The sequence below is a fragment of the Tiliqua scincoides genome, chromosome 4 (genome assembly GCF_035046505.1).
Source record: "Tiliqua scincoides isolate rTilSci1 chromosome 4, rTilSci1.hap2, whole genome shotgun sequence".
Lineage (NCBI taxonomy): Eukaryota > Metazoa > Chordata > Lepidosauria > Squamata > Scincidae > Tiliqua > Tiliqua scincoides.
In genome coordinates this window covers 199696506-199724357 of record NC_089824.1, presented here as the reverse complement: position 1 = coordinate 199724357, position 27852 = coordinate 199696506, and the positions used below count along the sequence as shown (strand labels likewise).

Sequence of the window (27852 nt, the reverse complement as noted above, 5' to 3'; positions counted from 1 at the left end):
CTATGTATGCTACTATATATATATGGGCGGGACCTTGGTATCCACTGATTTGGTATCCACTTATTTGACTCATGATACTGAGATCCACCTTTAAATTCCATGTAACAAGGGAAAAAAAGCACCAAAATCTAATTTCCTAACTTTACGCTGTTATATACCGTAGATACTCAGGTATAGTATGTGAAATTTCTGCCAGGTAATCAAGCTCCAATTCTCACTTCACCTGATCTTCGGATCAATCAGAGGGCAGAGCCTTTCAACTTTGAACAGTTTCCTTTCTGAAGCGGCAGACAGGTAGGCGCCAAGTTTCTCAAGCAGCAGGCAGGCAGGGCAGAGATCGTTTCTACGGCAAGTGGGAAATTCCAGCCAAAGTTACCTTTTAATCTCTTTCCTTCTGCTGCAGCCTGGTTCTGCTTGGCAGATGCTTGCAAAGCAGGTCTGTTTTTTGAAACACCAGAATAGGACCCTCCTTCCCAGGCTACAATTCAGTACACCCTTACTTAAGAAAAACACCCATGGAAAGCAGTGGTTCTACTTCTGAGTAAAAAAGGCTGCAAATATATGCAGCTGCATCTCTCTGCTGTGAACTGAATTGCACACTCCCAGTTATGTGTTATGGATTGTATGTTGTATGTAGAGCTTCTGGCTTAACACACCAGACACCTTAAAGGTGGATTTGATTCATGGTTCAACCTTTTTCACTGGCATATCCCTTGGCAGCCCATTTCCATAAATTGTACCCTTCCTATTAGCAAAATGTTTGTAATTAGTAAGACAAGCCCTCATCTCCTCCATATGAAAGCCCAGACTTTCATGTATTCATTACATGCTTTCTCTTTCCATCTGTCTGAAGAACAGAAGACTGCCTTTGCACTGTCTTGCACCAGAAGTGTGCTGAGAAATTCTGGGTGATTGATCACTTCCCATATTATGTTTCAGCTTTTTTACTGTGCTGGTTTTCAATCACTGGTTCATACATGAATTGATGACCAAAAACTAGCTATTGGTGGGGCTTTCACAGCCAACTAGCTACCTCCCTTCCAGGCCGTGCATTCTGCAGCACGGCCTGCCTTTTTCTGCCATTATTCCATTCTTTTTCCAAGTAACCCTAAAGGTCCTGTTGAGTGTCCCTGGGAGTACATGAATACCAGGTTAGGAACGACTGGTATATTGTTTACAGTGCATTTACTCTGATAGTGTTTACAAAAAGGTGGTGAAGACCAGAATTTAAAAAAGAACAAAAATGTATCTTATGATCTTTTTCCGTGTTTTTAATAAATTAGAAACTACAGTTCTTAGGTAACAATTAGTGGTAGGTTATTTTTCAGGATCTGGCCTCGGGTAAAATCAGACAAAACTATAGTCAGACACCCCCCTAAGTTTAACCCCCGACTTATCCGAGGGTCATTGAAAATTCCATGATTGTTGGCTCAAAGTTTGCCCTCGGCTTATCTGTGGGGTCAATTTATAGACGAGTGACTGCAGTAATAATGATTTCATTCCATTAGATGCCCATCTAGTGGCTGAAGATGGTATAGTGTCTATACTAATGCATTCTGGGGTGACAATAAAGGAACAAGAAACCTGGAAGCGGATCTTTAAAACTATTTTAACACTGATTTGGTATCCACTGACTTTTTAATCCACTGAGGGTTCGAGAAAGGAATCCTCCATGGATAATGAGGCATGACCTGTATGCTTTATTAGTTACTTTCACTGAAATTTACCAAGATGCTTTAACTCCTAAGAAGGAGACGCAAATAAGATAGTCAGAGCTTATAAAGCCTGTACACACCTTTACTTGGACAAAAGTAACATGGCTTTCAGTTAGATTTATTTTTAAGCTAGGTCTGCAGTCTTGATTAGACACTTTTTATCCCCCCCCCCCATTAATGCTACAGTGCATAACTACTGAGGAATAAGTCCTGTTGAGATCAATGAGACTTACTTCTGAGTAAGTCTGCATAGCACCAGGGTACACAAAAAGTTTTCAAAATACACTAAGACATTATATAGACATTGGGAGATCAGGATTAAATTTTATTTTGCATAAATCATCTTCTTTGTGTTTGTGCTTCACTTTGTATTTCACTCTCCAGCTATTCTCTACAGCAGTGTTTCTCAAACTGTGAGCTGGGACCCACTAGGTTGGTTATGAGCCAATTTCAGGTGAGTCCCCATTCATTTCAATATTTTGTTTTTAATATATTAGACTTGATGCTACCATGGTATGTGACTACATTTGGGGAAATTTTACAGACCTGTACTTTTAACAAGCTAATATGTATCTTATTTTAACAATGTTAGTAAATGGAATTTACTGCTCTGTAAGTGTGGGCAGGATTGCAGCCTAGGATTGTTAAAAAAATTTCTGCTTGATGATGTCACTTCTAGTGGTTCCCAACAGATTCTCATTCTAAAAAGTGGGTCCCAGTGCTAAATGTGTAAGAACCACTGCTCTACAGTCACTGCCATCACCATCCACCCTGTCAGGCAGCCACAAAGTTTTCAATACCATTAAGCTCCCAAAAGTTCTTCCCTTCTGTGATAAGAATCCTCATTTCCCTATTTTCCCTAATATTCCCTGATTTCTCTAATATTTTCCCCATATTTGGACCTCTCCAGGCCCCCTCAGCATCTGTGATATCCCAACAAGTTAAAAACAGCTAAGACATCTTTCTGCAGTAAGCCCTGTCTTTTCAGAATCCAGTGCCATGACAGAAGGGCCACAAGGCATCCCAGACCAAAAGCTATGTGGATTTACTATCATCCCATCTGCACTTCTTTAGAAACTAACTCTCCTACTGAGATTGGCTGCCCAATTGAAGGGCACATACAAAACTGGCTAGGTGCAGGGGTTGGGTAGCAAGCCCCAGGTGACCCTCACTCCAAAGGACAGGTGACAGCCAGTTATCTTGCATCAAGAACTTTATCTTGCTTTCTGCTAGTCTTGCAAGCTCTGTGCCAATTTACCAAATCCCTGCCTTCTATCATTCAGGGCACAATCCTAACCAGGTCTACTCTGAAGTAAGTTCTAGTTTGTTCAATGGGGCTTACTCTCAGGAAAGTGTGGTTAGGATTGGGGTTGACCACAGGATAAGGCTGCAGATCATGTGAGCTGGTTCAACCCTGGATTTACACATCATTCCAATCGCTTGGTTCCTTTCATGACACAGCTGAAAAGAAACCTCAAATAACACAGAAAAGCTGTTCGCCCAAAATACTTTCTCCCTTGAAGTATCGATTTTGTTTTTATCACTTCTTAATTCATTTATTCTTCTCCTTCTGGAATAGCCATGATAACCACAAAATAGTTTCGGGCAGCTGTGCCATGCATAACATTTCATAAACACTACTGATGTTCAAACCTCACCTCGACAGCAGGCTGGCAAACTGCCTGCTTTGTCTCTCTTCAGATATTCCAATTTTGAAAGCCAGTTTGGGGAAGAAAAAAAAAATCTGAAGAAGCAGAAATATGTAGAGAAGAGGAACAAAGTTCTCCTTTTAAAAAGAAAAAAGGAAAAAAAAGAAATAGATAGAAGGTGTATCGAGACAAACTCTTCCACTTCATCCACTCTTCCTGTCTCTGATGCTGGCAACCTCTCCTGACCTCTGCACCTTGAACATACAGTCATGAGGATGAGGGCGGGGAGTGGCATTAAGACAAAAGCAAAGATCTATGCCCGGTGGGGTTTACCAGAAAACCTCTACAGGCTACATATTAATATAGGTTGGTATCCCTTATCCTAAGTGCTTGGGACCAGAAGCATTTTGGATATCAGATTTTTCCTGTTGGAATACTCCAAATATTTTGGAATATTTGTGTATACATAATGAGAGATCTTGGAGATGTGGCCCAAGTCGAAACACAAAATTCATTATGTTTCATATACCCCTTATACACATAGCCTGAAGGTAATTTATACAATATTTTTGGTAATTTTGTGCATGTTACAAAGTCTGTGCATGAAATATTTGTGTTTGTGATTTTATGTCTTGGCAAAAAAGTAAAAAGAAAAAAGTCATGTTGGCACTCAAAAAAGTTTCATATTTTGGAATACTCTGTATTTCAGAATTCCAAATAAAGGATGCCCAACTTGTACTGGCATTTTAAAATGTAATTCCTTTTATTTGTGCAGTACTTTCAAATTAGACCTAAATGCTTGATATTTCTGTAAATTTCTTCCTTTTACATTTCTACAAGACATGTAGTTCATGTCTTAGTGTTTATTGTTTTCTTCTTGTTCACTGCTTTGTGAAAATGTTATCTGTTTAAGCAATATAGAAATACATTAAATAAGTCAGAGGTTGGGGTGCAATCCTACACACACACAACCTGGGACTAAGAACTCAGTGATACCTACTTCTGAGTAGACGTGCATAGGATTGTGCTGTTCGAATACTCATCTCAAGCAGCAAAGCACAAAACGGCCCTTGCAATCACTGAGCAGATATTGCATGAAACACTGTAGGAAAGTTAAATCTTTAATCAAGGATCATCTTTCCCTTAACAAAACTCATCTCCTGGTTTGGGTGATTTTTAGAAATAATACAGTACTTGCAAAACATGGCAAGATGTCAGTGGTGCTATAGGGGGGCATTCATAATTTGTGCCCATTGTGGTTCTCATCCCAATCATGTCCCCACCCCATGCCATTTTTAATGGGGAAAAAAAGATTGAGTTGAAAACCACTGCACTTTTCCCCATTAAAAATAGTGTGAGGGGGAGCAATCAGGATCAGAAACATGGCATGGACAAAGTGCTAAAAAATCTGTACCACTCTGGCTGCCATGGTTTCACTATGCTTTGTTCCTCTCCCCCAAGGGCCAATTCTAAAAATATCCCAAAACCAGAAGGTGAAGTCATGCATTTATGGTCATGTCCAGTTTGACCCTGATCAAGAACCAGGTCAGCCAGGAGAGGGAAGTGTTGGAGTTGGTGCAACTCCATCTGCTGTCCAGAGGGGGCAGGATGCTATCTAAAAAGGGGTCAAACTATGGTACAGTGACCCTAATCTTTTTATCTGTTCTCTCTATGATCCTTGGGGTGTGGCCCTAAACCTTTATCCTTCCCTTCTCCTCTAAGCACCTCCTCCTTGTCCTCTGACCACTGACCTGTTAAGATGGCGCATACCAGGGCTCTGATGCTCAGGCCATCTTGAGCACAAGGTATGCAGGGCACGGCAGCTCTAGGGCTTTGCTATCCCTAAGTATTAGCTGAACCTCTTATCCTAATCAGATGCTGTAAATATATACTCAATGAAACTGTAAGTAAATAAACTTCATTGCAACTTTAACAAGCCATTGCCTCTTTTTTTATTGATTACAACAGTCAGCAGTCAGGGTGAGGGAGATTCCCTGGGGTGATACCCCAAAAGGGGGGGGTCTGCTGCTTAAGCTACTCTGCTTCTCCCCCCCCCCAAAAAAAAAGAGGAAACTTTTATTTCCTCCAACAGTAAGCAATGAAAACTTTACTTACTCTCCTGGTCACTGTCTGGTTCCTGATCTGACTCCTCAGATCTACATCAGCTCTGTAGCTTGCATTGCTCTGAGGAGCCACCCGAGGGCATGTCCATGTTGCATTGGTGGGGGAGGGTTGGAAAACAACAGATGCAAGTGCCACCACAATCCACCCCATCCTGGCCCCACCACAGAAACCCATTAGCGGCTAGTCTGTGCCATGTTGCTGACAGTGCATGGCAGTCCAGCCCTTGCACCAGCAGCAGCTCTGTAAGGACCATTGGAGGGCCTGTTGTGACAGTGAACCTATTGGTATGCCAGTGGTCCTTGTGATATATACCAGTATACTGCAGGGATAGGATTGGACCATTAATAAGGGTGCTGATGACAGATTTAAATAGAGAGAAAGTTCAAATTAATGCACAAAGCTCACTAGCCAGAAGAACATCTTTCCTTCAGCTGTAACCAACATCATGTGATGGAACCTAAAGTGACCTCTAAGCCCAAAGGCTGGGATCCACCAGCTCAGCTGTGTCTATCTTACACTATCTTACAGCACTGGCATAGCTGTGCCAATGGGGCATATGCTGCATCCTGAAGTTGGGTGGCACTCATGGAGGCCTCCTCAAGGTAAGGGAATGTTTGTTCCACTACCTCGGAGCTGCACTGCCCTTGGGTCCATGCTGGAAACTTGGTTAGGATTGCACCCTATGTTTCCCAAAGATGAATCACACTTTTTTTTCTTGAATCAAAACTGGAGATACACCTCACTCTTATAGTTGAAAAAAGTTTACTGTTAAAGTGTGTTAGTGCACCAGTTTACATTGTGCTTCCTGACTGAAAGTCTTCATGGTCATGCCAGTAACTCATACAGAGAAGCAAAATGCAGTCTTATCTGCTCCCTCTCCAACCCCTCTCTTCAATAGCTCCCTTATATATGAATTTCTGAAGCTTCCTTACACTGAGACAGAGCATTGTTCCTTACTGTCTGCACCTTACTCCTTACTGTCTGCACCAAACTGGAAGCAGCTCTCCAGGGTTTCAGGCAGGGGTCTTCTCAATTCCTACTTGGAGATGCCAGGGATTGAAACTGGTCTACAAAGCAGGGACTCCTTGATCAAAAGTACAGTCTTTGATGCAGTTGTCCTTATTACAGAGACATGGCAGAATCACCCATACCTAGAACCTTTTCCATTACTTAATTCATTAGTTTTCTCAACATGGTTTGAAGTTCATCTAACAACTATTCCTCCCTTTGTGTATGGCCCGATCAGCCTTCATTGCTGTGGCTGTTTGTTTGATGGCAGCAGAAGGTGCGTGAGAAGCAAGCAGCTGGGCAAAGGATGTGCAAATATTGAATGAAACTGAACACTCTGGATATGACCAGGAGACCTTGGAGAAGGCCATGGGGATTCTAAGGCAAAGGCCGTCAGGACGGACATGGAAGGATAAGGATATTTATGCCCAGGTGAAGTCCTCCGGGTGATAAGCAGCTCACTGGAAAGAGAGGTCACACATTGATTGACTTTTACAAGGCATGAGGGGAAAGCACAGGAAGCCAGCAGCCAAACCTCTTATCTCCATGAGCAGCTCCCTCTGAGCACATAAAAAGAACCAAGAGGAAAAGCTGGAAAGGCAGAGAGCAGATGGAGACTGCAGGTGATGCATTTCAGTTCCTGGAAGAATCCCAAGCAAAAAAGGGGCACTGATCACCAAATGGAGCTAGGTAAGTCAGCACACTGAGACCCAGTCCAAGTTCTTTTGCCTCTCTTGCACTCACAGCTCTGCCCTGTAATGACTCGTGTTGTTCCCTTTTCTTGCTGTCTGTCTGGATGACCGGCCAAGTTCTGAGTTTCAGGAAAAGCAGCTGCTTTGGGTTTCAGTGTGGCCTGCCTGGCACTTCTTCTGCTGGCTACTGGTTCATAGAAATGCTTTGAATATTCCATGTGTGAGTCACATGCGCAAGACAGACACCTGGACTCATTGTCTGCTTGAAACAGGACTCCAAGCAAGGCTTTGGAGCACATCTCATAGCACCTAATGGGGATGCCGACCTGATCCTGGCTGGAAGGTGTGAAGGCTGCATCCACTAGATGTGTCTCTGTTACACTGCAGTGTCCAGGGACTGAAAAGCAATGGTGGCAGCAGGCAGATGGGGAAAAAGGGATCTCTGTTATCCATGTTGTATTGATTATTTCTCACCTACTACCAAGGAGCTCTGAGCAGCACACATAATGTTTCCCTCTCCCTTGCCTTTTACCTACACCACAGCCCTGGAAGGTAGGCTTGTCTGAGTGTGACTGACCCGAAGTCACCAATGAGCTTCATAGCCAAGTAAGGATTTGATTCTGGATCTCTCTGATCTAAGGCCATAATCCTATGCACATGTACTCAAGAATAAGCTCTACTGAACTCAGTGGTGTTTCCTTTGGAGTCCAAAACTCTGAGCTACATCACAGTATCCTGTCACGTTGGAGTCCCAAGCACCAAAGTATATCCCTCAGTCAACCCTGGCTATAAACCATGCAGGGCCAGGCTATCCATTAAACCAACTAAAGTGGTCGCTTCCAATTGCAGATTAGTAGCGTGCCCCCCATCTCTGTCCATCTACTTGCCTCCACTGCTCCGCCCTCTCCATCCACCCCCTGGACTGGAAAAGGAGAGAGAGGAAGAGAAAATGTGGAGAGGAGGAGAATGTTGAGCTAGAACATTGGAGAGTAGGGTGAGCAGAGGATGGCACAATATGGGGTAAGGGAACAGCATTTGGCATGACATATCATGAGGTCTTGAGCAGGCCCTGAAACCACACATCCAGTCTGCTGACCAATAAGAAGCAATGGGATCAGTCTTGCCCTTCCACTTTCACATGTCAAAATGCAGGGGATGGACAGAGTGGATAGGGAGATGCTCTTTACACTCTCACATAACACCAGAACCAGGGGACATCCACTAAAATTGAGTGTTGAGAGAATTAGAACAGACAAGAGAAAATATTTCTTTACACAGCGTGTGGTTGGTCTGTGGAACTCCTTGCCACAGGATGTGGTGACGGCATCTGGCCTGGACGCCTTTAAAAAGGGATTGGACAAATTTCTGGAGGAAAAATCCATTTCGGGGTACAAGCCATGATGTGTACGCGCAACCGCCTGATTTTAGAAATGGGCTATGTCAGAAGGCCAGATGCAAGGGAGGGCACCAGGATGAGGTCTCTTGTTATCTGGTGTGCTCCCTGGGGCATTTGGTGGGCCGCTGTGAGATACAGGAAGCTGGACTAGATGGGCCTATGGCCTGATCCAGTGGGGCTGTTCTTATGTTCTTATAAATATAGTCACTGACACATAATTGGGTAAGGGGGAGTAGTATTTGCCATGCTGCCTTGGGCATCAGGAGGCTTTGGGCCAGCTGTGGTTACAGAACATCCAGATAGCATTTAGGGTAACCAAAGCTCAGTTTGAAAACATTTGTAGAATAATTATCCTCTTTTTCTTTCTTCCACATTCGTCTCCAGGTTCTCCTCCAAATACTAACAACTTTGAATATGTGGGTTCAGTCCACTGCAGTATCTCTCACCCAGATTTCAATCAGGAATCTCATAAAGGTTTCATTCAGAGGCTGGCTGGCCCCTGTAACTCACCCATCACACTTCTGTGTTACTGGCTGGTGTGGTGGAAGAATTAGCCTTTTGTGACTTGCAACACAAATATAGCTTTTGGTATCATATAACATTCTAGCAGTTGGAAGTGGGTTTGCCTCCCCCCCCCCCTTTATGAATCTTGGCAAACTGATTAAAAAAAAAAAGGCTTATTAAAACAGGGAGTAGACTAAAAATGTATGTAGAAGATGTTACGTATATTAACAACCCAATCCTATCCTCCCCGCCCTCCCCCCCCCCACATAGGCAGCAAGCCCAAAATGGCTACAAAATAGATTCCCATATGCAGGGATAAGCCTCCATGGGGTAGAGGAGTCTACTTGGACCTGCGCTAGTGGAATTGCTGGCACAGGTCCACATGGACCCATGCTGCTGTGTTGGGTCCAGGAAGGAAGCTAGAATTTAGAAACCAGGGCTACTCCCAAACCCACCATCTTCCCAGAGCTGATCCAACATTCCCCTGCCCTCATCACTGCCTTGTTCTGCCCTCCCCCACCCCATCACGCCTGCCCCACTGGCCTACCTTCACTGGCAGGCCCACAAGGATCCACCAATGCAAAAGAAGCTGCTCTGTTCTCTCTACCTGCACTCCTACAGTGCACGACTTCGCACGTTGCAAGAGCACCTTTAACAACTGCCAAAAGGCAGTCTGTGCTGTCATAACTTGCATTATGCCACTGTATAGCCCCAATAAGATTGGGCTGTGATGGCATTAATTCCTCCCAGCAAATGAACATGCATATATAGGAAGGTGTTTTATAGTGACTCAAACCATTGGTCCATCTAGCTCAGTACTGCCTACACTGAGAAGTAGCAGCTCTTCAGGGTTTCAGGTAGATATTCAAATCCCAGAAATGCTAAGGAGAGAATTTAGACTTCTAGCTGAGTTCAAGTTTCTGTGTTTGAAGTGATGCTGGGTTAGGTCAAAGGTGTAGCTTAATTTGGGACATAGCCTAATATCCGATATCAATGTGACTCTGTCTCAAATGAAATCCACAAAAGCTCAGATTCCATGGAAGAAGGGATCAGGCCTGAGCAGAGGGGGCGGCGGGGAGCGAAATCCACAGGGCCCAGGCTTCCAGAGGGACTGGGCCACGACACGAAAGACTATACAGTGCAAAACAAATTTAGGAAGGGGCACCCAATCAGGCATCTTGCCCCAGGCCCATTGCCAATCCTCAGCGGCCCTGGACAGGATAACCCACCCAACATTTTGCCACCATGATGCCTTTTCCAGACACATTAGAAATGTCACTCTTTGCTTAACAGCTAAAAGGCACTGAATACAGTAAAGTCGCTCAAAGGTTGGCCTGAGACTGATTTAGATACTCCTCTGTCTGAAAAGGAACTTGGACAAGATGCCTGCATTCCTACCAGCTTACTGCACAGGGTTGCTGCTGTGCCATGCTTTTGATCACAACAGCCAGCAGAGACGTGCACACAAATGGAAAATCAGAACGTCCGTGGGAAGATGAGGTCCCATTCCAGGGACACTCCAGAACAGAAAGTTCATGAAGTCAGTGTCCATCAACACATATGAATTAGGATGGGTTTTCATTAACCATCAAAATAGTATATTATTTGACGATTTCTCACCATCTAAGAAAGCAGCACCTTTCCTTTCAGGTCAGATGATGACTCATGGAGCCCTGGTAGTCTTATCCTAGGAGCCACTGAACTGACAGTGGTTTGTACAATATAATGTAAGTAGCCTAGCACTGGTGCAGTTGCCAATGTAGATTGGCAGCTGCCACAGCTACCATGGAGACCAAGTGATTGGGATACTTGACTGCCTTTTAGAAGACTGAGAGTTCAAATCTCTTTTGTTCTCCCACCTGAGGATCAACCTCAGCCGCCCCCCCCCATACACAGAAGCTTAATCCACTAGCTTAGGGTTGTTAACTGTGATTAGACATGGTATCCCTTACTCATGGTAGACCTTACACTCTGCATCAAGGCTTGGTGTAGGATTCTGACTACTCTGGTTGTGTCTGTGTGATGCTTAGATCTATGAATTGTATCTTAGCTGCTGCTTTCATACATGGAAATAACTCAGTGCAAGAGGGGTGGTCTGATTTTTGTCAATCTTCCCTTCCCTCTGCAGCCCACTACAGCCATCAACGGTTTTGTCTTAAGGGTTGAGGGACACTCAATTGATATCAAGATTTTGCAGCAGGGACAGAAAGTGGATGGTTGTTCATGGCCCCCTTCCTTTTTCCTGGCAATTGGTATGGTAAATTAGGCACTTCTCTAAATCGCTACCCCATAAATGTTACACTTATGAGTATTCCAGCAAATAGTATACTTTTCTGCCTAATAACGTCATATAGTTGTATTAGTAATTAAAGCTACGTTAGTAATAAAAAGGATATCAGAAGAAAAGATCAGATGAAGATCATGTGTACTATAGGAAGAAAACACTGCTACAAATTCTTTAATTTCTCCTATATTTCCTCCTGTATATTCCCATCCAAAAGATAGCTCAGATTCATGCTGAGTTTAAGTACATTTCATGAACATTTTCTTGCCTTCAACCTTTTCCGCCTTATTTTGATGAATTGTTTTGGAGTATGTGTGCAAAAGGGTTAAATGTAGCTACATTTCCACTACAGTGCTCTCATCTCCTTGATGCTTCAGGGCCTTTTTGTAGCATAAGTTATCTGCTGTTTTGGCACAATGTTGTTGTTTTTTTTTAGGGAAAGGGGTGTCAAACTAGCATGTCTTCACTGTGAATTAGCTTTGTTTTTTTTCTGTTGAAACCATCAAGTAGACCAGTGATTCTCAAATTTTTGGTCTCCATAGCCCTTTACAATACTAAACTAAATCTCTGGAACCCTGCTGGCACACGCACAGAGTCTTGGGGAAGCCCCAGAGTGTCAGCACATGCATGGGGTGGCAAAACACCAAGCACAGATGACAGCCCCTGAAGGGGTCTCAGGGAGCCCCAGGGCTCTTAGGAGTACACTTTGAGAAATGCTACAGGAGACCAATCTGATTGGCTACACTTGATGCCATCACTACACAAGATGCCATCACTTTCGTTAGGATGACAAAAGTAGATTTGAAACAGAAAGTTTGTGCTGAACTAGGCATCACTGAACAGCAGTGAACGGCAAAGAAAGTTTCAGGATGGGGTAGGGGGGTGGGACAGGCTCCTGAAATATATCGCATGTATCTGCCCCGAAACTGAAACTAGTTCAGATGCTTTAGTGGTACAGGTACTGGTTTTACTCCTTTGCTTTGGAAAGAGATCTGGAGCAAGTTCAAGCAAACTTGTTCAGAACCAGAAGAAAACAGCTTCTGTTAAACCGAAAAGGTAAGATGATCTCTCTGCTTCATAAAGAGCTTTTTGTCCAGGCCTCTCATCCAGCACCGATTCTGACTGCAAGGGAGTTGCGTTGGGAGCCTAACCCCAGGTTTCCACGTGGGAAACAATTTGTCACTGTGTCAGAGGCAAAGCAGGTTCATGTTTCAATCATTTGCAGTGGTTTGCCTGGCTGGGAAAGGGCTGGTGAGCAAGGGGATATGGAAAAATAATCAAGAGCCCGGTGGGAAGCATTTTGTGCAGAGCTATTCATTGTTCCCCACTGTGGTGCTCTAAGAGGCAAAGCATTCACTGGCCATCCTCATGGTGCTGCCATCCCAGGGCTGTTCTTTCTCCTTGTTTACATAACAGCTCAAACTGAGAACTCAGCACAGCTCCTAGGCTGCATTTTCCTGAAGAAGAAAAAAATCCAATCCTGGTCATTTTACTTAGCAGAATAAAACTTCACACCATTGTAGCTTAGTGACTGAGGGCCCAATCCTATCCAACTTTCCAGTACCAGTGCAACCACAACGCAGCCTCGAGGTAAGGGAACAAGTGTTCCCATATCTTGAGGAGGCCTCTCTGACTGCTTCCCCACAACAGGATGCAGTGCATGCCCCATTGGCACAGCTGCACTGGCACTGGAAAATTGGATAGGAGTGGGCCCTAAGGCTGCAATCTTTTGCATACTTGCCTGGGGGTAAGTTCCATTGAATTCGGTGATACTTCTGACTAGACATGCATAGGCTTGCATGATCTATGCGTATCTACTCCCAGGAAAGTGGGGAAAAACATTCTCTTACCTTGAGGAGGCCTCTGTGACCATCCATCCCATCCCCCCCATGCAGGATATGCCCCAGTGGCACAGTTGCATAAGCACTGGAAAATTGGTTAGAATTGGGCTGTTAACACCTGACCTGAGCCATGGATCAGGACCTCCCTGCTTCAGATCTCACCTCTGCCATGAACTCCCTAGAAAGCCTTCGGAGCCTCAGCTGTAACATGGAGATAATATTTACCTTACAGGACTGTTTCGAGTACCGTAGCAAGATAATACATGTGCAGGAAATTCAGGAAAGCAAAAAGCAAATGCTAAGGGCTAAAACACACAACACAAATATGTGTGTTGGCTTGAGCCTTTTTTTGTCTAAAAAAAATTAGTGCTGGAACGAATTTGAAGCACAATAAGGGGGGTCAAGGGACTTTAAAACTTTGCTCCCACCACAGTTCTTTTTTTTTTTTAAGTTTATTTATTTATTACAGATACAGGTGAGGAAAATGGGTTAGACTTGGGGTGAGACTACACAGGTTACACATAAGGGTATTAGCCATAGCCTACAACATGCATTATTCCAAAAAAAAAAAAAAAGAAAGGAATGACAACTGAAAAGAAAAATACTTATCAATACAACTCCCAGCACAGTTCTAATCCTGATCACACACTACCCCAAATGCTATTTTAACTGAGAAAAAGCTTCCATTGAAAGTCAATGGAATTTTTATTCTAATTAAAATTTTGTGTGTGTGTGTGAGTGAAGGAGGGAGGGAGGGAGGGAGTGAGGGAGGGCACAATCCTCACCAACTTTCCAGTACTGGTCTAGCTGCAATGCAGCCCCAAGTTAACGTAACAAACATGCCCTTACCTGGAGGAGGCCTCCTTGAGTGCCTCCCCACTGCAGGATGCAGTGCACACCACATTGGCGCAGCTATGCCTGTGCTGGAAAGTTGGTTAAGATTGTGCCCTGAGTCAAAGTCTTCAAGTCTTCCTAACCCCATTTTGGGCACTCCCAGTAGCGTTCTCAGAGGGGGCACAGCGCTAAGTTTTGCAGGTGCCTCAACGTGCCATGGAAGCAACCCCACCCCCTTGGAGCAATTCTGGGCAGCAAGAGCAAGTGGAGGAGATGCCTCTGTTTTGCCCTTGCCACCTAGAATGCCTGCAAAGATAAGGGGAAAAGACAGCTTCCATGGCGCCGTGAGGCACCTGCAGAACTTAACACCATGCCCCCCTCTGGGAATGCTACTGGGAACTGCCCAGCACTTCTTTTTTTTCAAAGAAGAAAAAACAAGCAAGCAAGCTCAGGCTAACACGCACTTTTGTACCATGCATGTTGGCCTGTGTAATACTTTGGGCCAACCTACATTTTGCTGTCTTAAAAGTTAGACTTATTTCTTGGTATATTTGGGGTGCTGGTTCCAAAAATGGCATCGGTTTTGCCCTGTCATATCTAATTTTGGAGACAGGGCAGAGGTGTAGACTTCCTCACGAAAAAGCTACTTGAACCATTCACTAACGAGGCTGTGCCATATCTCTGGAACTCGATGTGATCAGGCAAAAGATACGCCATTTTTGGAATCAGCACCCCAAATTCATATAAGAGCACCATAAATTTTGAAAAAAGCTTTTACGTCCCTCATTTTTGCAGTCCAGTATTATTAGGAAAGACTGAAAATGCAGCTGCTGTGGGCCCAGAAAAGTCCACCCTGGCTGAGCTAGTATGCCAAGTGCGCTTGGAATCACTCCATATACTGCCAGGCTGGGGAGTTGTGGCATTGCTGAACAATGAAAATGTGCCATGCTCATCACCTTGCAAATAGATTTAATGCTTCACTACTAGACCTTTTTGCAACTCATATGAAGGGAATTGCTGTTCAGCCCACAGTAAATAAGAGTTCAGTGGCAAGCTGGTTGCACTGTGCATCTGTCAAGTGACATTTTCACCATGTGGTGGGAGCAGTGGAGGCAAGCAGGAAGACAGAGATAAGGGCCACCTCTCTGCTGCCTGAGGCAACTGATTCAATTGGCCTCATGGATGGGCCAGCCCTGTCTGTAACCAGGGAAGAAGTCCATGGTTAGAGAAAGCATGGGCTTTCTGTGAACTAAGCAGACCAAGGGTCTGTCTTATTATAAGGCAGCTTCTTATGCACCTGAGAAGTAAAGGCCATTGTGTTCAGTGGGGCTTACTCCTAGAAAAGTATGCATAGGATTGCAGCTGAAAGTAAGTAAGAACCTAATGCATAGTGGTTATTTGAATGCCTTTGCACTCATTGGCGCCACAATGGAGGGGGGAACAGAGAGAACACTACCCTCTACCTCCATGCCACTGTCCCGACCCCACACAGCTGCTGTTTCCCTCCAGCTACATGACAATGCATTCAATACCATTGCTGGCCTACTGCCAGCAGACTTTTCTGATCTATTTCCTCAAGTAAAATCTTTAAGACAAAGCTGAAAATCAGGTGGAGGCTGTGATCTCCTTGAAAGGGCCAAGCCCCCTATGGCTTTCAGATGATCAAGAGTTCCTTGATCATTTGAAACAGCTTCCCTCAAAGCAGAACATTTGAAAACTTCTGCTCTACCAGATTATTTCTGTCCAGTCAAAGTGTAGCCTTCCCAAGGTTAGTAGTCTTATTACTACATGTTACTTGTTGCTACATTACTACATGTTACTTGATGGCTTGATGGTATCTTTGAGAGTAGCAGATTTTCACCAACCACCACAAACTGAGATGATTTTAATTAACATTCCATGACTGCAAACCTCAAGAACACTGGCCTGGAGCACTGCCAGACCTTTCCATGGGTTTTCAGGCTGGCTCTTTTGGAATAAGTGATACGAGGAATGCTGTTGTTGACCACCATGCACAAATGAGTTAAGTGGAGTCCTCTGAATGAAGCCAGCAATGCAGTCGATGACAAGAAGCTTAACTTGCACCAAGCATTTTTTTTTAAACTGCAGGATTTTAGAATCTCTGAGGTGAATTCTGCTAATCCAGTGTGAAGGGAATCAGTGACGCACAGTGCACCATTCTGTGTATATTGCTGGATTGCTTTGACGGAATCGGTTTTAATTGTTTAGACAAAAATGTCAAGGGTCAATCATGGTCTATCAAAGTCTGTAGGCTCTGATCAGTCAGTAAGTCAGTTGCAAGCTACTGCAATTGTTGGGGTCAGAAAAAGATCTCGGCGATAGGAATGGCTACCAGCCATGATGGCTAAAACGGAGCTTCCAAGTTGAGGTAGCATGCCGGTGAATATTAGTTGCAGTGGGACAATAGTAGGGGAGAATGTCACCTTCCTGTGCCTTGTGGAAGCATCTGCCAAGCTACTATGAGAAGGAGGAGGCTGCATGGGATGGACTTTTAGTTTGATAGGACAGGACTTTCCTTCTGTTCTTATATTTAACCAATTCCTGCCCAGCCCACAGTGTACACATTTGATGCCTGTTGCATATATGAGACATCGGGCAGAAAAGGCTTAAAAGCTGATGCTGGCACATCGACACCACTCATGCTACTTGAAGAACAGTTCTAAAATATCTGTCCCCACACCTTCTCCATCAGAGCAGTACAAGGATTCGCTTGTGGCGCAACTATGTTGCGTACAAGATATGCAGGACACATTGGTGCAGCTGCGCCAGTGTTAGGCTTCTTACATTATATTGTATAAATCACTGTTCAGTTCAGTGGTTCCTAAGATAAGACTATACTAGGGATCAGAAAGCTATCTTTCAAGCTATCTCCTCTTGCAAGCTGTGTCCAGTATCTGGCACCCTAGTTGTTTGAAGCCCCACATGGATAGACTGCCATGCAGTGGTATAGCTAGAGGAGGTGCAAGATAATAAGTTTTGCAGGCGCCTGAATGTGCCGTGCAAGCAGTCCCTCCCCTTTGGAGCATTCGCCTCCATTTTGCTTCCCCCACCCAGAATGCCACTAAAGGGGAGGGGGAAGGGCCGCTGGCAAGTCACGTATAGGTGCCTGCAAAATTTAGTGCATTGCACCCCCTTTAGCTATACCACTGCTGCCTTGTGTCCCAAACCCTTAGCAAGGGTTGCCTTTGCTCAAATTAGAACCTACAGGAGCCAGAAAAGTATTCTTTAAACACACACACACACAAATAATGCTGGAATTTTTAAGAAGTTGATGGACACATTGCATAACATACAGGAAGACAAAGCTCTGCTGAGCATTGTTGCTCTCAGCCACTGCGCTCAAGCTTAAGTATAGCTTGGATCAAGAATTTCTTCCAGCAGTGGCTGACTGTAATTTAAACATGCCAGCTGACTTCTCATTTCTTCTGATGTTGCGCCTTGCACTTGAAAGTAAAACATTTTTTTTGTTTCTCAAAATGAGGTTAATACATTGCTAAGAAATTGAACCAAAAGGGCCCCTATTGGAGACACTGCAAAATATGTTAAGCTTTTGTTGAAAAGCCTTGCAGGAAACCTCAAGAGACATATTGTGTTTTGGGCAATCAAAGGACAAGCGCGCATGGAATTTAAAAAAAACACAAAACACACAGCACATTTGTCTGGTGAACACTCCCACCAAAGAGCATCTGATGAAATGCTTTTTTAAAGGGGGGGAAGCTTTTTCTTTTCTTTTCTTTTTTAATAGAACTCATGCAAGTTCTGAACGGTTCTTCCAGATGGCTGAAGCAAAAGCCTATTAACTGAGGTAGATACTGTCATTTCACTACCAAAAAAAACCCACACTCTCCTGCCTGCATTCCAGACAGGAATTCATATTTCATGTGGGGCCAATTCCACTCCCGAAGTAAATCCACTTACTGTACTGAACCACCCTCTGAGAGGCAAATACCAACGTGGAGCTCTGCAAGCGAACCATAAAGATTCACTTCAGAAAAGACCCAGTGTTCATTCGCATGTTCTAAATGCCAGCCTCAAGACGGTTTATTACAGCAGCTTTTACAAGATTTCATTCTTAGAGGTCTGGTGGTTCCTGCAGGAGATGTGGACAAGGGTTTGAAGAGTAATTTATTGTGCCAATTTCAATCACTGGGGTTGTGGGACAAAAGTCCCATTGACTCCAGCAGTGTGGAGCCAGGTCCTTCCTGTCTGCCTTCTTGGCATTAAACCACTAGACTTTTCTGGTAACCAGAGTGCTACAGAACATGTTTCCAACTCTGCATAGGAGTTCTTTCTGCCATCATACATGTAATGGTTTTCTTCCAGTAACAGCTTGCCCAATTACAGAGAATTCTTTTATAGGCTAGTGTCCCCATTCTGATATTTACCCTATTCATTCACCTATGGAAGACATGCAGGGATGTTTTGCAAGTCTGGAAAAAGGAATAGGCAAACCTGGTCAAAATGTTTCGCTGCAACATTTGGGACCCAATTCTATTGGGTCCGCGCTGGCCCAGCACTAATGCGGAGTGTCGCAAATGTGGCATAAGAAACACCTGTGACACTTACCGCGGGGTTGCTCCAGTGCTGGCTTAGCATGAGCTCATGCTGAGCCAATAGCGGACAGAGTAGTGGCGACCACTGCCTGGCGCTCTGGGCAAACGCCGGGCAGCAGACTGGTAAGTCTGGGCGGGAGGAGGTGTTCCGGGGCTGGGGAAGGGCAGGGAGACAGTGCAATGGGGGAGGGAACAGGGTGGGAGGGGCAGAGATGGTGGCAGGCCCTGCCACCATATCCTAAACCCCTCCCGGCCTAGGAGACCTGACATAGGTCTCCTTGAATCTGTGCCCACTCGGTAGTGCAGACCCATTGGGGCCAGTTGGGAATTACACAGGGTAAGGGAGCTCCCTTACCCAGAATACTCTACCATGAGTAGAGGTAAGCTCCCTTACCTCAAGTAGATCCCCCACTTATTCCCAGCCTCATGGGATGCAGCAGTAGCCATTTCAGCACCGCTGAAGCCCTGGGCTCTGGGAAGAACATGATTAGCCTGTTAGTTGATGAAACAATTAACAGCACAATCCTATGCGTGTCTATTCAGAAGTACTTCCCACTCAGAGTGACCAAATACAATGGAGGACAGAGTGCCTATATACCTTTAACCAGTATATAGAAGAGGGAATTTTGGCAGGTGTAGCTTTTTAAACCTTTCCATGTTGAGCTGTACCTGCCAAAATTCTCTCTTCTAAACAGTGGTTAACGGTATAGGTACTCCATTGTGTCTGGTCACCCTGTTCCCACTGTGTTCAGTGAGGCTTGTTACCAGGAAAGCGTATATAGGATTGCAACGCTTTTGATAGAAAGAGGAAAAAAAAATATTTTTAATATAAGCTCTTGAAAAAAACTGCAGGTAATAAGTACCTTAGATTAGGTATTCTTTTCTCTCACACATAATGAGCAACACCTCTTCTAAGGTGTTGCCTTTTGTAATAGGAGGGCATTATCTAAAAACCACTTGCCTTTTGGGGTGATAAAGCAGGGTAAAAATTTAATTAATAAACAACTAGTAAATAAAAACAAATGCCTTTTTTGGAATTATTGTCTTTCATATACAAATGTGTACAGATGTAAGTGATGAATTAATTCATTAAAACCCAGAAGATTAAATGAGTGAAAGCCTTTGCACATTTATGCAGATGTAAGTCACATTGCGTTCAGTGGACCTTACTCCTAGGTAAGTGTACATAGAATTGCAGTCCTAACTCACTGGCGTTCCTAGCTCTATTGCTGCCTGGGAACCAGGAATGCCGGTTCTGCCCCCCCCCGCGCCCCACCCAGAAGTAATTGTGGTGATGTCACCACGTCAGCGCAATTACTTCCAGCCTGTCACTCTTTTTTTGCTTTTTTTTTTTAAAGCAAAAGAAGCCACTGCCCTCTTCTTCCACTTTAAAAAGAGAGAGATGGCTGTTTGGAGTGGTGCACCATCACTCTAAAAGGTCACCTTCTTTCTTTTTTTTTTTTTTAAGTGAAAGAAGCCAGCAGTGTCACTGGCTTCTTTCACTTTAAAAAAAAAGGGCAGTGTGGGGGGCAGTGGATGGTGGTGGCACCCCCACAGACATGCCACCCAGGGGCACCTGTCTTCCTTGACATTCCCCAAGTATGCCAGTACCCTAATTTACTCCTACGTAAGTGTGCATAGGATTGCAGTCCTAGCTACTCTAAGAAGCACATGCTTTCCAGAACTTGGCTGAATTTCTGATTAATGCTTCCGCTGTAACTGCAACAGAGGAAGTAAATGCTGTAGGTAACATCATGTCCTACTGACACCTGCTTAATTCTGCTTTGGTCACAGCACTGCACGTAAGAACAAGAAACGGCAATGACAGAAGAGCCTGTTACAGCCAAGAACTCCACACTCACAGCTGCTTAATTGATTTTCCCTGTGCACATACCTCAGTGGCATGCAAAAAGCAAGCAGCTGCTTGTGAAAACATGTCTTCCATATGCACCCGGCAGTTACCTGTATTGCAGGTGCAATTTCAACAAATGCACAGCAGATGGCTGAATTTAGCAAACGGCAAAAAACAAACAAACTGATAGTATCATACAGATCTTGTTCTGCCCTCAATCTTAACACTCAAGTTAAAAAAAACAAAAACCAGCTTACAGGGTAACAGCTGCAAAATCATTCACCCTTCAAGACCAGGAATGAATGCACAAGTTCAGATATCTGTATTCAGAACACTGACCATAGTTGCAAAATCTGAAGGTAACTGAGGCACCAAGGAAATAGTAAGCAAGCTGCACCATTAGCCACAAGTACATTTTAGGAAAGCGCTAGCTGCACTGGTGTTCCCTGCCACAAAGAGCCCAGTATGAACAGGTTCATGTATAGGATCTTTGTTTAGGTGGTCATGCAGGACCAGCATCAGCAAAGCTGCTGGAGGAAATGGGAGCAGCTCAAAAATCCCAAGGAAATGAAGACTGTAGAGCAGGGATCTTCAAACCCCGGCCCGGGGGCCAGATGCAGCCCATGGCGATCCTCTGTCCAGCCCGCGGCCAGCCACTTGTCCCCTCAAAGCTTCTGGCCCACTTGACCGAACATGATTGGAGCTGTGCTCTGGTTGTATCTGGAGGGTGTTCTAAGGCCCAAAGAGATTGAATGAATGAGCCCCTTCATTCATTTATTCACTCATCTAAGTTCCATCTCTAATTTATTTATGTAAATTTTATATTTATTTTCTGGCCCTCTACACCATGCCAGATACTTGATGTGGCCCTCTGGCCAAAAAGTTTGGAGACCCTTGGTGTAGAGAGTGAAGCAGATCCCAGATTGCTACATTAAGAACTCCCTCCTTGACTTCTCTCCACTTTTCCCTCCCTCTTCAATACCCACCAGAAGTTATGGATAAAAAACCATAAAGTGAAAGGGTCATAATTCATATACCATTTCTTTCTTCTCTGATAGTAAAATCTGCTCTTGCCTTTAAGCCAGTGAGCCAAGTGTTGGACTTAGAGGAGTGAGTTCTGAGTTCAAATCCCCATTCAGTCATTAAACTCCCAGGGTGGCCGTGAGCTGCCACCTATCTTTTATCTCTCAGTCTAACCTAATCCACCTCACAGGATCATTGTAACAAATTTGAGGGGAGCCATACTCATCACTTTGAAGAGGACGGAGAACAGCAAGCTTACAAAATTGACAAGCGCCCTTACTGAAGGAGAAATGTGGACTCCAAACCTAGAAAGTCACCTGAACACTACTTTGCCCACAACAATTTTCCTACACAGTTTATCATTACTTCCATACAGGAATGCCACAAGCTGCAATGAACAGCTCTGATGGATACATATGTATCAGCCTACACATGTGTCCATCAGACTTTTCCTATCTGGAAATCACGTGTGTGTAAGAAAATCACCACATGTGAACCATCTCTTGGCCAAACATCTGCAGAAAGGCATTGATCACCATAACCAACTATAGGTATCAAGATACGGGCCTTGAAGCCTTACTCCCTCTGACCACTTCTGTTTCTCACACCACACCACACCACACCACAGAGCTTGGTTTCCAAGAACTGGGATTGTCTCATCAGATGCTTCAATGACAACTTGTAAGCACCATCTGCCATGTGATATCTCAGGTCTCCCTAGAGCTGGAGAGGAATCTGAGGATCCCCCCTTTTCTTACTTCATCCTCTGTTCTTTTTCTCAGTCAGCTAGCTAAACTTGCCTCTCAGTTAGGACCTCTGAAATGACAGCACAAAGTGACCAGCTGGTGGGTATTGAGAATGGAATGAAAGAAAACAGTGCCTAATACCTACCCAGCCACCTACCATCCCCTGCCATCCACCTCCTAGGTCCCAGACTTCAGGCTGCAGTTCTAGCAGTCTGGATAGGAAAGAGGGAGAGAAATAAATTCTTGCTCTGTGATCTGGGTCTTCTACACTGAGTAGATGTCAAGGCAAGCAATGAGATGAGACACGATTGGCAGTTCATAACACAACAGAGAAGTCCAGAAGAACCAAGCACACTTTGCATACACAGATGAGATTTGCCAGGGGGGATCTAGAGGCAATTTTCAGATACTGTTATCTAAGCAGCTGCAGTGAAAAAGGAGGATGCTGAAGCATTTAGCAGGACATGTGAGAAGTACATGGGATCAAGATGCATCCAGTTAGATGTTGGCAAAAACACTGTGCAGTGGAACTGACTGTCCAAGGACTCAGTGGATGGAATCTGTTTCTGAGGCAAGATGTGTAGCTATGACTTATGTCTCCAAGATCAGTGATTTTCAACCTTTTTCATCTCATGGCATATTGGCAAGGCACTAAAATGATCAATGCACACTATCAGTTTTTTGACTGTAGACAAGGCACACCATGCTGCTGGTGAGGGGTTCACATCTCCCAATGGCCCTGCTAATAAATGATCCTGTCCCAAATTCTCACAGCACAACTGGGGACCACTCGCAGCACACCAATGTGCCAGGGCACAGTGGTGGAAAATGGCTGCCACAGAGGACTGTACTGGTGCTGCCCACAATCCGCAAAGTTCTTTCCATGCATCTTTCCATCACCCTAGCAACACATCCAGACCCTCACCTAGAAAGACATCCAGACCCTCGCAGTTCCACAAGTGCTAAGCGAAACGGGGCAATTTGAGCTGGGGGGGGGCGTTGCAGTTTGTAAAGTGTATGATGGATGGTTTGCCCTTGTCCGGGGCTGGGGGGGACACAAGGACTTGGGTTGGGGGGAAGGCAAGAGGCGAAATCCTCCCAGGATCCCTGCATCCAGTGGCGTAGCTAGTGGGGGGCATAGCACTAAGTTCTGCAGGGAGCTTCCTAGCAGCCTTGTCTCCGTTTTGATGGCACCGAAGGGGAGGGGCCTCTGGCACTCTGCGATGAGGCTCCCTGCAAAACTTAGTGCTTTGCCCCCCCTCTGGCTACGCCACTACCTCCACCCCCCCCCCCAGTCTCTGAAAGGGAGAAGGGCATGCAGCTTCCCCCCGCTTGCTGTGGTGGAGGGGCAGGCCTGCCCACCCATCCACCCCGCAGTGTGGGGCTGAGGCTGCAGCCGGGAGCCCCCCCCCGACGTGGGTTCCTCCTGCCCGCCCTGCGCTCAGCGCTGCGCTCTCGCCCCGCAGGTGCCGCTCGGCTGTCCCCAGAGCCCCTCACTCACCTCGGCCGGCTGGAAAGCGCGGAGGAGCAGCGGCCGCGGAGCTCGGCGGAAGGCGGGCGGGCGACTCCCCCGTGGTGCTGGTACAGGTAACGCGGGCGGGGGGGGGGCGAGGCTGCTGCGCCGGCTCAACGCTGCCGCGGACTGAGAAGAGCACCCGCCCCGGGGGCTGCCTTTAACCCGGATCGTGCGGGGAGGGAAGGAGCCGACCCCTCCCCTCGAGGTCGCCCCAGGGAGAGCGGCTCCAACCGCGCCCACCTCCAGGGGCTGGCACGCACAGGAGGGGTGGCGACGGGGCAGGGACCCCCCTGCCCTCCCCTCCAGGCACAGACGTCCTCTCTCTCCCACGAAGTTCTTCCCATCCAGGGCCTTGTCTCTTGGCTGTCTTACAAGGATCTCAGGGCTGCCACCCTCTACTGTCCCAACTTTCCTGAGAGTAAGCCCCACAGAATATAATGGGACTGACTTCCAAGTAGGCATGTAGAGGATGGCAGCTTTTTAAGAAGAGTACTTAGGAAGGCTCATGGTGACCTTCTTTGCCACCCTATAGCCCCCCCCATCTTAGGTTTTTAACCCCAATTCAAAATAATAAAAGTCAATAAATGCAATTTTGGCCATCAGTTGAGTACCGGTGGTCTGACCTAATGTCAGCTGCGTTAATGGTTCAGATGTCTCTGTCTACCATGTGCAGAAGCAATGTTAACTTTGAATTGTTTCACAGCTGATGTGCAGGCGCATACCTCATCAGCGATCCATCTTGAATTGCACAACATCTCCCATCAATGTGGTTTGTTTGGCGTTTTTAGTTATGTACGGTTAAGTTTAATTTTGGATTGAACTGGAGCCTGGCAACCAGCACCCGGGTTGTCAGGAGGCAGTTTCGCTTCCTAGCTGCCACTTAGTAAATCTCCCTGGCTCCTATATTTTGCAGCCGTGAAACACGTTTGCCACCCTGAGTTATATCCTGAGTTATATTGCCATCAGGTTATACTCTGTGTCTGCCTGGTGTAGGCTGGAAAAGGTAAAGGGGGAAGAGTCTGGATGCTCATCTCTCAGCACTCTGGCAACTGAGAGAAATGCATTCAGCATCCAATGAGATCGCACCAGAGTAGGTTTCTCTGTCTTTACCTCCTGCCCTGGACAGCCATCCGCACATGGGCTTTTTTAGGCACCTCTGCAGCTGGCATCACAAGAGACTTCTGAGAAAGCTACAGTAACGGTGCAGATGATTTATGCTGGAGGGCTTCAGAGATCAGCCGCATTAGCCCTTAGAGGCCTTTGACTACTGGCGGACATCACTGATCCCCCGATGCTGGCCCTGTTCCCAGTTGTGGCAGGCTGATCACTACTAAAGAAGCATTCAGCTCTTGCCACCACATCATACTCACCAGAGCCTGTGGATGGGGGCTGGGCCGAGGAAAGGAGGGTAAAGGGGGTAATTTGTACCCGGGCCAGGGTCTGAAAGGGGGCCCAGAAGCCAAAGGAGGGGCCCAGAAATGTGCTGGGATCTTACATTTTCCAATCTCACCCAGACTCACTGCCCACATGGGATGCGCATGGCGGCAGGTACTGCCAGAAGCCACACACACACCAGGCCCAGGAATGCATACATTCCTTAATAGTGTCACATCTGGGAGGAAGCTGGCCTGCTCAAGGAGTTCTTTGGCTTGTGGATCTGCGTCCATGAAGGAGTGGATGGGAGTTCAGGGACACAGCTGAAGGGCTACAGCTGCTGCAGAAGTGCTGCCCACCATTACCCTCCCCCCGTCTGTTTCACGCCCTCCCTCTTTGGGAAGGGACCCTAAATAAACTTTGTACCCCTGAGAGGACTCCTCTTGGCGGTCCTGGGGGCACATGTACCCACCAACTGACCAGAGGCTATGAGGCAACTCACTTAAACCTATTTCTTACCAAATGCCCATGTGGTTGTGGGAATAGATCCTCAGGACATGAACCCAGAGATGACAGTTATTCTTATTCAAGGTTAATAATTTTGGAAAAGTAAGGCCCCCACATATGCACGTGCTCACTAAACAAGGTAATGGGTGGGAAGATATCAGGCTTGGAGAATCTGATTGGTTTTTTTACTAGAATTCCAAGGTCCATGAACCAGAGCCAGGTGCAAAATAATAGCTCAGGGAAAGGGAGGCATACTTAGAACTGAGAATCAGGGAACCTATGAGATCCCATGAGCCAGTTTTCAGAACAAGAACTGAGCTCACACAAAAATCCACTGCTGGTTTTTCTCTAAGCTTCCTTCCTTCCTTTCAGCAACCTAATTTACAGATGGTGCATGCCTTTTCTGTTGCTGATATTGTTAAATAATTGGGAATGGGAATGTGTCATTCTACCTCAAATCAGCATCTATCAGCAGGTCTGGATCTAACTTCTCCTGGGCTACATTTATCACCAAAGCCGACCTATTCAAAGACTAACTTTGTGGTCACCGTAGGCAGCAGATTGATGGGGGTGGGGGCACTGACTTCTCTAACAGAAAGGGATATAGCCTTTTGGATAGGCAAGCTGTTGATCCAGGGAAGCTATAGCTGGTGCATCCCTCTGACGATTTTTGGAAATCAAACTATACAGTGTTAGGTACCCACAAAACAGTCAATTTTTCAGTGCATCGTCCAAATCCCACACAAAATATCATCAAGTTTCAGAATGCATTTACTTATTTTAAAAGTCTGTATACCGCCTATCTGTTCCAATAAAGATGTGTCCCAAGTGGTTCACCATTTCAGCAAAAGCAATTTAATCACCAAATGATGCACTAGAACCAGCAAGCCAAATAAAGCATAACGTGGAGAATCCAGCAAAAAGCATTAGTAAGAATCTAACCAAAGCACAGCAGAGTGGTCACACAAAAAAGTAAGGCAAAACAATTTATTTCAGGGCGTTCGTTACTGAATGCGATGGACTGATGAGCAGCTTCCTGCACTATCCCATCTATGCTGGGTATTTGAAGCATCTAACGTCAGTCCCTTCTCCTTCCAACAAGTTCCCAATGCACCTTCCATTCATTTTATGTTTTGCTCCAAAAAAGGATGTATGAATCCATATTTGGCTGTGGCTTTTAAACTTTTTCAGTTGGGATAAAAAGGAATAATCACATGTATAAGTATGAAGGCCATCAGTCCCAGGACCTGCTAAAGTACATGCGATCCCTACAAATGTAAACAAGAGTTATCTTGGCATGATTCTACTCGTCAGGTCCCAAGAACCCTTGAACTGGACTTGAAGAGTGTTTCATTACTTTTTGTTGTGATCTGTTTAATTGCATGGAATTTCCTTGGCAGGTTAGAATCTTTAATTTCTCTTGAGTTCTTCATGTTCATGCATGTGCAGAAGAGGGTGGCAAGGAAAGCTGTGTTCAGGTGGAAACATCAATCATGAAATGTGTCCATCAAATACTAACTTTATATAAGTGAAAAATTATTCACACCTTCTCAGGCTTTTATTTGCACTTCGAGCTGGCCAGGGAGGGGTTTTGTTTTTCTTCTTTATTCCACTATTGGTATGTGTTTGGAAATGTTGTTTAACACTGAATGAGTGGGAAAGGAGAGAATTAAGGAGATAAACCTTCCCTCAAATGCATAGGAAGCAGAAACCTGCAAGGTATAAACCCTGCTGCTTGCAAAAGTGCTGTCATTCAAGGTTTACAGTACCTGTTAGAAAGCTCCTTTATCCTGATTATGATGACAGTGGTTTGCAAATGCAGAAATTTCTACCCATGTTAATTCTTAGTGGCCATTCCAGAATGTGGCATGCATTTGTACCTGTGAACATGGAAAAGAGATATGAAGCCGATGAACATTTTGATCAAAAACATTCAAGTCACATTTTATGTTGCGTATCTTATGCAACATAAATGTGTACACTCCATGGTTAAAAGACTTGGTTCAAAGTCTTGGTTCAAAGACTTGGTTCAAAGTCATCCAAGCTAGCGGCCATCAGCACATCTTGTGGACATGAATTCCACAGACTAATTATGTACTGTCTGAAGAAGTGTCTCCTTTTGCCCATTCTAACAGCCCAATCTTGAAGCCGGTGTGGGTGTTGCAAACGTGTCATAAAGCTCATTCACAGCACCTGGCAAGGAGTGAGTGCCA

At 45.2% G+C, this 27852-nt stretch overlaps 2 protein-coding genes across 2 annotated transcripts in view; one reads left to right on the top strand and one right to left on the bottom strand.

The window, feature by feature from the left end:
- MATN4 (matrilin 4) overlaps positions 1–24001 on the bottom strand; it is a 50937-nt gene extending 26936 nt beyond the window's left edge. Inside the window, exon 1 of the mRNA XM_066623737.1 lies at positions 23744–24001. The gene's annotated coding sequence lies outside the window, so the exon portion shown is untranslated. The remainder of the gene's footprint in view (positions 1–23743) is intronic.
- Positions 23558–27852, top strand: part of RBPJL (recombination signal binding protein for immunoglobulin kappa J region like) — a 42988-nt gene continuing 38693 nt past the window's right edge. Inside the window, exon 1 of the mRNA XM_066623738.1 lies at positions 23558–23829. Within this exon, the coding sequence (XP_066479835.1) occupies positions 23558–23829 (272 nt within the window). The remainder of the gene's footprint in view (positions 23830–27852) is intronic.